Genomic DNA, 13,710 nt, shown 5'->3' with positions numbered 1-13,710 from the left:
TCCAGCCACCCAGTAGTTGCTTCTACCATGGTAAGTATGAGAAACTAAGTTGTGTTTTTGCAGTAGAGATCTAATTTTCTGTATTCAAAGGTAGTTGTGTAGTCATAATAAGGAGAAATGCTAAGTAGATAAGTGGACAGTAGAAGGCCTCACTGTTCCAAAATAAGGTAGAAGCTTGAGAAAAACAGGATGAGCAGTGTGAGAACAGTAAAAAAACAAAGATCACAAGTTCTCAAAACATAAGAAAAGAGAAAAAAAATGGAAAAGGGAGAAATTAAAGGGTTGATAAAAAAAAAAGAAAACCATTTATGTATATGTTATATATGTATATATATGTACCATATATGTACATATATGGTATAGAGGAGCATTGAGTAGCTTGTGAACCTGTAGTGCTCAGCCAATGAGGAAACAGGGGAGGTGATCAGGTGTCAGGTAATAGAGAATAAAAGGTTATGATATGTTTACTAAAATGCGCTCCTGATTGACAGGACGCCTGTCATTGCAATCACGAATAAAATAGCTTCACAGAAGGTCCTGTCTGAAGAAAATAATTTGAGATTTTTCTCACAGTAAGTATGTAACATTTACCTTGGCGGGTTTGTAGGAGTGGTCCGATGTAGTCAATCTGCCAGGCCTCACCATATTGAAACCCTAACCATCTTCCCCTGTTCCAGGGAGACTTTACCCGCATGGCTCGTTTGATTGCAGCACAGGTCTCACACTCATGGGTAACCTGTGTGATGGCCTCAGTGGTCAGGTCCACCCCTTGATCACGAGCCCATCTGTATGTAGCATCCCTCCCCAGATGTCCTGATGTTTCATGGGCCCATCGAGCTACAAACAGCTCACCCTTACATCCCCAGTCCAGGTCCACCTGAGCCACTTCAGTTTTCAAAGCTCAATCCACCTCTGTGTTATTCTGTTTTACGTCCGGGGCACGATTCTTAGGTATGTGAGCATCTATATGATGTACCTTTACAGCCAGGTTTTCTACCCAGGAATCAATATCTTGCCACAAGGTAGCAGCCCAGATAGGTTTACCTCTGTGCTGCCAGTTGCTCTGTTTCCACTGCTGCAGCCACCCCCAAAGAGCATTTGCCACCATCCATGACTCAGTGTAGAGATACAGAGCTTGCCATTTTTCTCTTTTGGCAATTTCTAGGGCCAGTTGTATAGCTTTCACTTCTGCATACTGACTCGACTCGTCTTCCCCTTCCATGGCCTCCACAACTTGTCGTGTGGGACTCCACACAGCAGCTTTCCATTTCTGATGGCTCCCTACCACATGACAGGATCCATGAGTAAACAACGCATACTGCTTTCTGTCTTCTGGCAACTCATTGTATGGTGGTGCCTCTTCAACATGGGTTACCTCTTCTGTCAGCACTCCAAAATCCCTGCCCTCCAGCCAGTCCATAATCTCTTCCAGGATTCCCGGGCGGTTGGGTTTCCCCATTTGAGCCCGCTGTGTAATTAATGCTACCCACTTACTCCACGTAGCATCAGTCGCATGGAGTGTAGTGGGAATTTTCCTTTTGAACATCCAATGTGACACAGGTAGCCATGGGGCCAAGAGGAGTTGTGCTTCTGTACCCACAACTTCTAAAGCGGCTCAAATCCCCTCATATGCTGTTAATATTTCCTTTTTGGTTGGGGTGTAATTGGCTTCTGATCCTCCGGCTCCAGAAGCCCAGAGGTCGACCTTGAGTTTCTCCTGGGGTCTTTTGCCAGAGGCTCCAGGTGAGCCCATGCTCCCCAGCTGCAGTGTAAAGTACATTTTGCACAACTGGTCTGGTACGGACAGGCCCAAGGGCCACTGCACAAGCTATTTCTTGTTTGAGTTGTTCAAAAGCCTGTTGTTGCTCAGGGCCCCACTCGAAAGAGTTCCTCTTTCGAATCACTCGATATAGAGGACTCACAAGATGACTATAGCCTGGAACATGCGTTCTCCAACATCCCACAAAGCCTAAGAAAGCTTGTGTTTCTTTTTTTGCTAGTTGGCAGAGACATAGCAGTTATTTTGTTGATCACATCCGTCGGAATGTGGCGACGTCCATCCTGCCATTTTATCCCCAAGAACTGGATTTCCTGTGCAGGTCCCTTGACCTTACTCTGTTTAATGGCAAAACCAGCTTTCAGGAGAATTTGGACTATTTTCTTCCCTTTCTCAAAAACTTGTTCTGCTGTATTACCCTACACAATGATATCACTGATGTACTGCAGGTGTTCAGGAGCGTCCCCCTGTTCCAGTGTCGTCTGGATCAGTCCATGGCAAATTATAGGGCTGTGTTTTCACCCCTGGGGCAGTCGATTCCAAGTGTATTGAATGCCCCTCCAAGTGAAATCAAACTGTGGTCTGCATGCTGCTGCCAGAGGGATGGAGAAATATGCATTAGCAATATCGATTGTAGCATACCATTTGGCTGCCTTTGACTCTAGTTCATACTGGAGTTCTAGCATGTCTGGCACTGCAGCACTCAGTGGTGGCGTGACTTCATTCAGGCCGCGATAGTCCACCGTTAGCCTCCACTCGCCTTTAGACTTTAGCACTGGCCATATAGGACTATTAAAGGGTGAGCAAGTCTTGCTGATCACTCCTTGGCTCTCCAGCCGGTGCACGAACTCATGGAAGGGGAACAGGTAGTCTCAGTTGGTGCGAAATTGCCGACAGTGCACAGTTGTAGTCGCAATTGGCACTTGCTGTTCTTCAATCCTCAGCAATCCTACAGCAGAAGGGTCTTCTGAGGGACCAGGCAGGGTAGACAGCTGCCTAATCTTCTCTGTGCTCAAAGCAGCTATGCCAAAAGCCCACCAGTACCCTTTTGGATCCTTGAAGTACCCTCTCTTGAGGTAGTCTGTGCTGAAGATGCACGGAGCCTCTGGTCCAATCACAGTATGGTGCTTTTGCCACTCATTCCCAGTTAGACTCACTTCAGCTTCCAATGCAGTTAGTTGTTGGGATCCCCCTGTCACTCCAGAGACAGAGATGAGTTCTGCCCCTTGGTGGCCTGATGGCATTACAGTACACTGTGCGCCTGTGTCCACTGAAGCTTTATATTTCTGTGGTTCCGGTGTGCCAGGCCATCAAATCCCCACAGTCCAGTAAATCCGGTTGTCCCTCTCCTCTACCTGGCCAGAGGCAGGGTCCCACTGGCCCTGGTTGGAGCATCTGTCAATTAATTCTTCCAAATGTGAAGCAGAGGTCTCTTCGTCAGGGTCAGGAGTAATACTAGTCCTTCTACTGCCTCTGGGGGACTGCCCAACAGAAACTGGGGCAGTAATCCTCCTAGGGGCCTTTTTTCTTGCTGCTGTATCTTTCCGCAGTTCACGTATCCAAGCAGCTAGAGCCAAGGTCGATTCGTCGTCCCACTTCCTCATATCTTCCCCATGGTCACATAAATAAAACCACAAGGTGCCCTGTGGTTTGCGTCCTGGATTCTTTGCTGCTTGAGCTGGAGAATGCTGGCACTTAATGGCTGAAAGATTCCTCCATCTAGGTGAGGAGGAAGTTATGTGTTCTTCTAACCGTTGGGACAGTTTTGCCACATCTGAAATGCAGGCCCATACTGGGCAGAGAGATTTTCTTCATATTTATGAAGCTGGTTGGACACAGTATCCACTGTTGGCCCCATCCCCTCATCCCAATTCATTGCTGCCAGTGTGCTGGCATGTGATGAGGGTGCAGCCCGTACAAACTTCCACCACATGGATGCTGTGCACTGGACTTCATCAGGGTCTTTAGGTGTCTGTTCATGGTTCAAATTACTATAAATAATCTCCAGCGCAGCTAATTCCCTCAGGTGCTGGAGACTTTTCTCTATGGTGGTCCACTTGCCTACTTGATATACAATATCTTCCTTCTGGGGATACCTTTCTTTCACAGCTGCCAGGAGTCGCCTCCAGAGGCTGAGAACCTGTGTCCCTCTCCCAATTCCTTTGTCAATTACCATTTCTCTAGAGAGGGATCCCAGCTGCTTGGCTTCATTGCCTTCTAATTGTTGGCTATTGGACCCAGCATCCCAGCATTGAAGCAGCCAGGTGAGGATGTGTTCACCTGGATGACGACTGAAATCCTTTCATATTTCTCGCAACTCACTCAGGGATAGGGATCAGGTAGTTTCTGATTGATTTATGATTTCCATCTCTTCTCTCTGATGTTGTTGTGATAACACTGCTTTAGAGGTGCCTGCCTTTTCCTCTTCTCCCTCTTCGTTAGGAGGAGCTTCTTCCCTTACTAAACGAGCTGACTTCCATTTCCATTGTTTTGACTTGACTATGGGGGCGACTGATACCATAGATGGTTGGTCCTCTGGGGTAGTCACAGTGTGTATTATCTCGTCATTGACTTCAGAAACTTCCCCATCCCCTTGAGGGATGTTCAGTCCAGTCTTGGGGCCAGTTTTGTTTAGCATTTTTATCAATGATCTGGATGAGGAGACTGAATGCACCCTCAGTAAGTTTGTGGATGATACCGAGTTGGGGAGAAGTGTTGATCTGCTTGAGGGTAGGAAGGCTTTGCAGGGGGATCTGGATAAGCTAGATCAATGGGCCACATCCAATTGCATGACATTCAACAAGGGTAAGTGCTGGGTGCTGCACTTGGGTCAAAATAACCCCATGTAGCGGTATAGGCTTGGGGAAGAGTGGCTGGGAAGTTGCCTTGCAGAAAAGAACCTGGGGGTGCTGGTCAACAGCCAGCTGAACGTGAGCCAGTAGTGTGCCCAGGTGGCCAAGAAGGCCAGTGGCATCCTGGTCTCCATCAGAAGAAGAGAAAAATAACAAAGATGGTGAAGAGACTAGAAAACAAGTCTTATGAGGAACAGCTGAGGGAACCAGGGTTGTTTAGTCTGGAGAAGAGGAGGCTCAGGGGAGACCCCATTGCTCTCTACAACTACCTGAAAGGAGGTTGCAATGACAGTCTCTTTTCTCATGTGACAAGCTATAGGATGTAAGGAAATCGCCTCAAGTTCCACTGGGGGAGGTTTAGATTGGATAGCAGGAATAATTTCTTCATGGAGAGGGTGGTCAAGCATCAGAACAGGCTGCCCAGGGAAGTGGTGGAGTTCCTATCCCTGGAGGTATTTAAGAGATGTGTTAATGTGGCACTTGGGGTCACAGTTTAGCAGTGGACTTGTAGTGTTGGATGGATGGTTGGACTTGATGTTCTTGAAGGTCTTTTCCAACCTTATTGATTCTATATAAATACCTGATGAGAGGGTGCAAAGAACATGGAGCCAGGCTCTTTTCAGTGGTGTCCAGCAACAGGACAAAAGACAATGGGTACCAACTGGAACTCAAGATTTCATCTGAACATCAGGAAGCACTTCTTTACTGTGCGAGTGACTGATCATGGGAGTGTGTTGCCCAGAGAGGCTGTGGAGTATCCCGCCTTGGAGACATTCAAAAGCAGGTTGGACATGGTCCTGGGCAACCTGCTTTAGATGTCCCTGCTTGAGCAGTGGGTTTGGACCAGATGACTTTCAGAGGTCCCTTCCAACCTCAACCGTTCTGTGATTCCACTGCTTAAAGCAGCTAGTCCTGGCTGCTCTTGCTGCTAAGAAGTAGGGATGTTTCTGAGAATTCGCATGTACTCTTTTGTAATGAGGCCAGATCGAAACCCTTTGACTATGAGTACCCAAAATCTTGTTTTGAATTTTGTTTTTATTTTAGATGGAAAAATGTATTTAGAACTTACCTCTTACTTACAGGGTGATGAGGGCAGGGATGAAGGATGTGTTTCTTCACGTGCTAGAAATGGGAGAAAGCAAAATAGTTTTAAAACCTACAAAGTTAAACCCAACTTAATATTCTGGTATTTCATATCTTTGGTGGGATTTGATGACAATATTCCCTGAACAATAAAGCAATCTATTTATCAATAAAATGTAGCTAATTTTATACTGACAACCATCCTAGTGATACAAAAAAATTTTTGATTTCTATGCAATACTTTATATCTTGGTAATGTTCATGAAGAATAATAAGTTATAAATTCTGAAGTGCAGTAATTTTTTTACCTTACATAATTTTATTTGCTAAGCAGTTAACTTTGAACTATGTGTGTTACACATATTTACTATTGCTGTGAAAACATTCAGGTGTGACTCTACAAAGAGTTTGGGTTTAACATTATATGTCCCTGACCCTAATTAATGTCGGTTTTAGAGTAATTACATGGCTCAGTCTTCAAAATAGGACTATAATCTAAGTTTACAATTTATTAAAGGAATAGAGGTAAGCAAACAGTGCTGGGTGCGCTGGGAGTCTCTGCTCCACCAAGACACACACCAGTTATATCAAGCAGTTGATTTTTATGCTCCTAGGCTAATACATATTCATTACTACTTCTAGAAAAAAACAGGGTTATTATAATTAGTTTCCGGAATCCAAACCCTCCTACTGGAGCATGCGTATCAGTCTCTGGGGGTCCTTCTGGGGGGTCTTTCATGCTGAAGGCTCATAGTCTTCCTCCCAAGCTTTTTTTTCTTGACCTTCCCCTTTGTCCAACTTGGCTGTATGTCAGAGACTTGTGCAGCGTCCCCTGCAAGCTTTCTTTTAGTTGTCCTTCAGCTTTCCCCTTCTTCATAATCTCTTGGACAGATATCAGAGACTTGCACAGTGTCCCATGCAATAGTCATAATAGTCATAATAGTTAACAGTTGTTCTGAACCCCCCCCAGATATCAGAGACTTCAAGGAAAAGTCTACAAATACATTTCCCTTCAAGCTCTCTATTGACACGAATTGCTAAAACATTCCTCACAATCCCTTATCTTCATGTCTCCTTTTCAACTTTTGCCAGTAACAACGGGATTTCATCAGTTGGTTCTTGGGGGGTCCAGTTCTTAAGCATCATTATTGACATATCACCTTCCTTCTCTACTGATGTCATCACAAATTGGGTACTATTTATTATTCAGCGTATCAATAATGTAAAGCAAGGTATCATACAAGGTATAAACAATAACATCATTACACCACATAAAAATAAAAATAACATCCTTTTAACCCATGGTCCACCGGGCATCCATGAAAACAAATCCCAATCCATACCCTTCCAAGTTTGTACTGGGACGTGGGCTAATTTCCTAATTTCCTTTGTTATCTGTCTAACCACTTTCCCATTATCATCAATTAACATCAAAAAACAACATTTGGAATCATTTAGTTTTCCACACACTCCCCCCTCTTCTGCTAGTAAATAGCCTAAAACCATTCTATGTTGAAAGATAGCATTCCTCATCTGGGTGGACCGATCAGCCAAAAGATCCAAAGCCATTGCTGTTTGATTGGTTATAATTTCAAGGACAGCTTGCAAACTAATTATTCGATTCAAATTATAAATAGTTTCTTGAGCCTCCGATATTACCTCATTCGGGTTCCAGGTAGCTGGTCCATAATGCTGTATGATTCTTTCAGGAAGCCATTCATCCTCTCTCCATTTTTAGGCACTACCCCTGGCTAAGGAAGCATCAATACATTGTTTCACTCTATTCAGATCATCATATAATTTTATTCCTAAATGATTTCCTTGTATTTGTGACAATAAAAAGAACAAGGGTCTTATGTATCCCACATAGCAGATTCCTGACCAGTCTTTTGGTAGCATTTTGTAGGCATGTTTGCCACACACCCAATAAGGTCCCTTTAGGGCCCACATCCCATTTGCAATTACAACCAAGTTCTCCTTAGCGGCTTGTCATATTACGAGCTGACCAGAAATGTTTAAAGTACACTTGTTTCCCATTCTCATCTTGCCACCTCCAGCGGTAGACCCTTACCACATGCTGCTCCCTAGTGGTGTTATCACGCTGACAGCTCAGGATCTGAACGTCAAATTGTCCCTCCGCATGTGCTCTTGCCATGGTTTTACATCCAGATCCAAAAAATTCCTTATACGAGCATTTCAGCCAAGTTCAGTTTTTCAGCTGGACGTGTGTAGCATTCCATTTTCCTCTACTTGCTTATGTCCCAATTAGATTCATGGCTTTTATTCTGTCCTTCAGGGAGCAACCCATCTTCAGCACCCGAGCTCATGTCTTCCACATTGACCCAAACACTAAGAAGAACTGGGTTCCCACCAGCAAGCATGCTGTTACTGTGTCCTACTTCTATGACAGCATAAGAAATGTCTACAGGATAATCAGTTTGGATGGATCAAAGGTAAGTTTTATTTTAGAGAATTTGTTTGCTGATTGATTTTTGCATTTATTTTCCAGTCTGATGTCCTTCATGTATCTTCTCAGATGCTTTTGTTATCTAAGAGATTACTGATGTGTTAAAAGGGTTATATTGTTTCATTAGATGTTTTAAGTGTTCATTGGAAAATATTATTCTCCATGCATTCATATTTACTTTGATAAATCTGTTGCTGAATTTAAGCAATGACAGAATCACAGAATCACAGAATTTCTAGGTTGGAAGAGACCTCAAGATCATCGAGTCCAACCTCTGACCTAACGCTAGCAGTCCCCACTAAACCATATCCCTAAGCTCTACATCTAAACGTCTTTTAAAGACTTCCAGGGATGGTGACTCCACCACTTCCCTGGGCAGCCTGTTCCAATGCCTCACAACCCTTTCAGTGAAGAAGTTCTTCCTAACATCTAACCTAAAACTCCCCTGGCGCAACTTAAGCCCATTCCCCCTCGTCAATCTAAAAGGGCATTCCCTGTGATGTATACTAAAAAGTACAAATAGTGTGTGTGAGTCAGCACAGGCAGGCAGCAGGAACAAGAACAGACCCACAGCTAAAACACAAAAAATAATATTATTTTCATTACTTTGACAACTGGGTGTCGTGGTTTAACCCGGCTGGCAGCTAAACACCACGCAGCCATTCGCTCACCCTCCCCCTCCCTCTCTGGGACGGGGGAGAGAAATGGAAAGTGAAGCCCGTGAGTTGAGATAAAGACAGTTTAATAAGACAGGAAAATAATAATAACAATAATAATAATAATAATGATAATACAATGGTGATAATAGTACTACTACTAATAATGTGTACAAACAAGTGATGCACAATGCAATTGCTCACCACCCGCTGACCGATACCCAGCCTAACCCCGAGCAGTCCGGCCCCCTCCCCCGGCTAGCCACCCCTATATATTGTTTAGCATGACGTCAGATGGTATGGAATACCCCTTTGGCTAGTTTGGGTTACCTGTCCTGGGTCTGTCCCCTCCCAGCTCTTACTGCACCCCCAGCCTGCCTGTTGGCAGGACAGAGCGAAAGGCTGAGATGTCCTTGGCTTGGTATAAGCACTGCTCTGCAACAATTAAAACATCGGGGTGTTATCAGCACTCTTCTCATCCTAAGCCAAAACACAGCATTCCACCAGCTACTAGGAAGAAAATTCTGTTCTAACTGAAACCAGGACACCAGGGGATCCCCGAAGCAACACCCAGGCAGAGGCACACAAGCAGGGACACAGGCACTGCTAAGCTTGGTCCATGCTAGAGGATAACAGGCCTGCTGTTTACACCTGTTTATCAAGGGTTTGTGCAGGCAGTTTTTACCATCATGCTGTGATCCTCACTGTGCTTCTTTGATCTTCTCTGTACCAAGGCCAGGAGCTCAAGCGTGTCCAATACGGCACATCCAAATCTACCGGAAACCTATGTTATCTATACACAGATGCGCTACTTGCCAAATACATGGAGCATAAAAAGCAGTAGGTACAATTTATGCGCTTTTTTACACTGCTGCTTTCCAGACTTTACACCTTCCCAGCTGCAAGGTCACTTGAGCATATTTACAGTCCTCCTCAACAGTCTTTCGTTCTGATCTCATCCTTCTCACCAATCTTCCGCTTTTAACCCATTCCTCCCAACATATGGTTATAATAACCTGTTTTCATCCCCGCATTCAATGATGTATCATTATCATTGGCTTCAGCATTATGGAAGACATCTGTTCAGTGCCTATAATCATTCAGTAAGTCCTTCATTACATCATCTTCCAATTTTTGCTGTAGGGAATGTGATGATTCCTTCCCAATAAAGCACTGCATAGTAAGCTTTTATCAGAACTCAGTTGGGTTGTGTTTGAGGGAGGGTTATGGTTTTGTTCGTTTGTTCGTTTGTTTGTTTGTTTGTTTTTACTTAGGAAAGATAATGTGTTGAGCTTCTTTTGTAAGAAACCTTTTTTAAAATATTAATTTAGAAGACTTGGGAAAGTACTTGACAGTTCCTTTGGTTCTACCCCAAGTGGGTATAAAGACAGTAACTTTACAAACAGCACATCAGAAATCTATGCAATAAGGACATTAAAGATATGCAAAGTATAATCAAAAGCTATAATCCTTTGAAGAGACTTTCAATTGCAATTTCTGGAGATGTGTCAATTCATGATGGTTGGAGCTGAAATACTCTGTATAAGCATAGCAGCACTCACAGATTTCTTTCAGAGATCTCTATATGATAATACTTCAGATGACTGAGACTCTGGTACCAAAGCCTACCCAAAATTTTCAAAGTTTAACTCTTACTTTGTTTCCTCCCTTCCAGCCTTCCTTCAAATGTTGTTGTTTTTTTTTCATTTCATCAAATAATTAAAGTAGCTTTTTCTGTGACTGTTTATTAAAAATAAAAAAGCAACCCCCCCACCCCCCAAAAAAACAAAACTAAAGCCAAAAACAACAACAAAAAACACACAAATTTGGGATTGGGACTAGATACTGTATGAAATCAGGGCTACTATTTGTAATGTGTAGCACCTAAATTGATCTGCACATTTTACAAAATCCTTGTTATGATATCCATTGGGGTTCTTCTGCCTTTGTCTAAAGCTGCAACTCTTGCAAAGCGATTGCTGAGTTGCATTGTCAAGCAGTTGTTCATCTATTTATTTACTATTTTGTCTTCTGCATTTCCTTTGTATTTACAATGCTATTGGCAAGGTATATTGATAATTCAATCTATCACTTTTATTTATTCTCTCTGCTGTAGTCTTAATGTTTTCATCCCAAGCATTATGTATCTTAGATCCCAGTCTCTCTGATTAAGACTCATTGTTTTAGTTATCACAACACCTCAGAAACAGGGTCTTCAAAGAAGAATAGTGGGGGGGGACCCATGGAAGAACTGTTTGTTTTTTTTGGCATAATTCACAGATATTATTATTATTATTATTATTATTATTATTATTATTATTACATTTTTTAAACATGTCTGTGCATATAAAATGTAATATGTACAAAGGGCTAAATATAAATCTAAAGTATTCTTAAGTTCAGAATGCATTCAGATAATCTCTGGTTTATGGCATTCAGCTACAATGCCTCATATTGTCTATTGGTCAGACAGAAGTATTACATTGGCAAAGGAGAAAAAACTATAATGTAATTCTATGGTTGTGAGTTTTGAAATGAAACTAAATAAAAATGATTTTGTTTTGTTTTGTTTTGTTTTGTTTTTTAAAAAAAACAGATTTTACATTGCAAATGTCTCAATTTTACATGTTGCCAGCTGCCAAAAACATTTGTTGAACTGTGTTAGCTTTGAAACTCTCAATTGCCCTCAGGTGGCGATAAATATATGATCCAAACAGATTTTATTGAAAGCCTCAGTGCTGGTGGGGTTTACAGCACCCTGTGGGTTTGTACATTGCAGAGAATGAAATGCATGTGGCTGCTCAGTTGCAGTGGCTCAGGTTGTTGTCCAATAAAAAGTTGGAAATCATTACCCGGTATGCAATAAGCCAGTCTACACACTAGGCCAAGATATTGTTTATTTCAGAATTGCTTAAGTCTGGGTATTAGGTGGTTTCCCACAAAGCTGGCACACCTAAGGATATTCCATGCCACTTTTTATACAGTCCGTTATTGATTTTACAATCAATACAAATACATCTTTGTACAATTCCCATAGTCTCTGATTGTTTACATAATTAGCATACTGCTGACATGACAGAATAATTCTGTACATCCTTAGAAAGAAAAGATCCCTTGTTGGGCCACGGTCTCCCAGCCTAGGGGCATGATTTTTACTATTATAATAAGGATAGTTCACAGACAGTTCACATTAGAATACTCTTGTTTTCCAGCCAACTATTCATATTATGTTGATTGGTGAAGTATTCAAAGGCATAAGTCAGGATGTTTTCCTCAAGAATATCAACAGAAGGGTCTTCATGATTAGCAGTTCCTCAGTTAATCATCCTTTGGACACCTCTAAGGCCTGGGCTATCTTGCCCTTTCCTCAAAGTACATATTTGATCTCTTTCACAGAAAACAGAGTTAACTATACACTCGTATCATAATTCCCCCCCTTTGAGACTTATCTAACCTCCTAAAGTTAGATGAGCCTCATCTTTTCATTTCAACATTTGATAATTTTGAGCAACATTTAAATGTACACTCTATTAACACTTAGATACAAACAAAGAAAACTACTGCTGTAACTAGTACAAATAAAATTTTCTTTACCCACAACTTTAGATCCAGAAAGCAAGACGTCAACCATTGCCAGGCTTCAAAAACCCATATGAAGCTATCAATTCAAACTGGGTGCTCTGGCTCCAGGGATTCAAAAACACTTCTTGATTTCCTTCACTCCCTGGCTTCCTGACTACTCTCAATCAACAAAAGGCTGTTAATCACTTTATTCCACTCATTTTCTAACTTAAAGAAACTTATGCCTTTACACAGAAAGTGTATATATATACATACATATATAAGGTAGACACACTAATAGAGATAAACTTCAGTTTATACAGTCTAAGACTATAAATTTATAGTCCATTAACTTCGGTGATTTTCAACTTTGAAGACCCTGTTATTTCAGTTTTCCGTAGCTGTGGAGGAGCAGCTTTCACTCAGGTATAATGAATCCACAAGTCAATCTGTCTAAGTTTCACAGCAGTATTTGTCATTAACAGCATCAGAAACGTTCCTTTACACTTTTCAGTTAGGGGGTCTTCCCTCCAGGCTTTCCAGGACAAAGGGAGTGAACCAGTGCATCCACCGGAATCAGCGCCCTTAATAGTGTGTATCTGTGGATGAGACACAAAGTTTTTCCTGAAGACAAATGGAAAACTGTAAGTGCTTGATTCCCAGTTACATCCATCTGATCAGTTTTCCCAGTCAAATTTATAGTATAGGGCTTCCCATACAATATTTCAAATGGGCTTATATTTGAGACCTGGGAGTTATCCGGACTCTAAGTAAAACTACTGGGAAAACTTCTGTCCACTTCAACTGAGTTTCCTGGCACAACTTTCTTATTTGGCCTCCATGGGGGTTTGCTGCCACAAAGTGAGGCCCCCTATCAGGTACTCCAAATCACAGAATCATAGAATGGCTTGTGCTGTAAGAGACCTTTAAAGACCATCTAGTTCTACCTCCCCTGCCATGAGCAGGGATGCCACCAACTAGATCAGGTGCCCCAGGGCCTCATCCAACCTGGTCTTGAACACCTCCAGGGATGGGGCATCCACAACCTCTCTGGGAAACTTGTTCCAGTGCCTCACCACCCTCACAGTGAAAAATTTCCTCCTAACATCTAATCTGAATCTCCCCTCTTTTAGCTTAAAACCATCCCCCCTTGTCCTGTCATTATCTGACTGAGCAAAAAGTTGCCCTCCATCTTCTTTACAAGCCCCTTTTAAGTACTGAAAAGCTGCAATGAGGTCTCCCTGGAGCCTTCTCTTCTCCAGGGTGAACAACCCCAGCTAGCTCTCTCAGCCTTTCTTCATAGGAGAGGTTCTC

General features: G+C 42.5%; 1 protein-coding gene and 1 long non-coding RNA gene across 4 annotated transcripts in view; both read left to right on the top strand.

Annotated features, from left to right (window-relative positions):
* LOC311426402 overlaps window positions 1–13,710 on the top strand; it is a 579,678-nt gene that overhangs the window by 358,294 nt on the left and 207,674 nt on the right. The window lies entirely within an intron of this gene.
* Window positions 1–13,710, top strand: part of LOC311426318 (homer protein homolog 1-like) — a gene marked incomplete at its 5' end in the record, with an annotated part of 213,350 nt that overhangs the window by 73,352 nt on the left and 126,288 nt on the right. For 2 of the 3 annotated variants that reach the window (XM_084502736.1, XM_084502735.1), the window contains one exon: window positions 8,009–8,165. In XM_084502736.1, coding sequence (XP_084358862.1) covers window positions 8,009–8,165 — 157 coding nt within the window. Of the gene's footprint in view, window positions 1–7,985; window positions 8,166–13,710 lie in introns of those variants that run through there. The other variant, XM_084502734.1, reaches the window with a different exon arrangement.

This window comes from Aythya ferina, assembly GCF_964211825.1.
Source record: "Aythya ferina genome assembly, chromosome: W".
In the NCBI taxonomy this organism is placed as follows: Eukaryota; Metazoa; Chordata; class Aves; order Anseriformes; family Anatidae; genus Aythya; species Aythya ferina.
The sequence above is the reverse complement of the archived record's forward strand: the minus strand, read 5'-3'. Positions and strand labels throughout refer to the sequence as shown.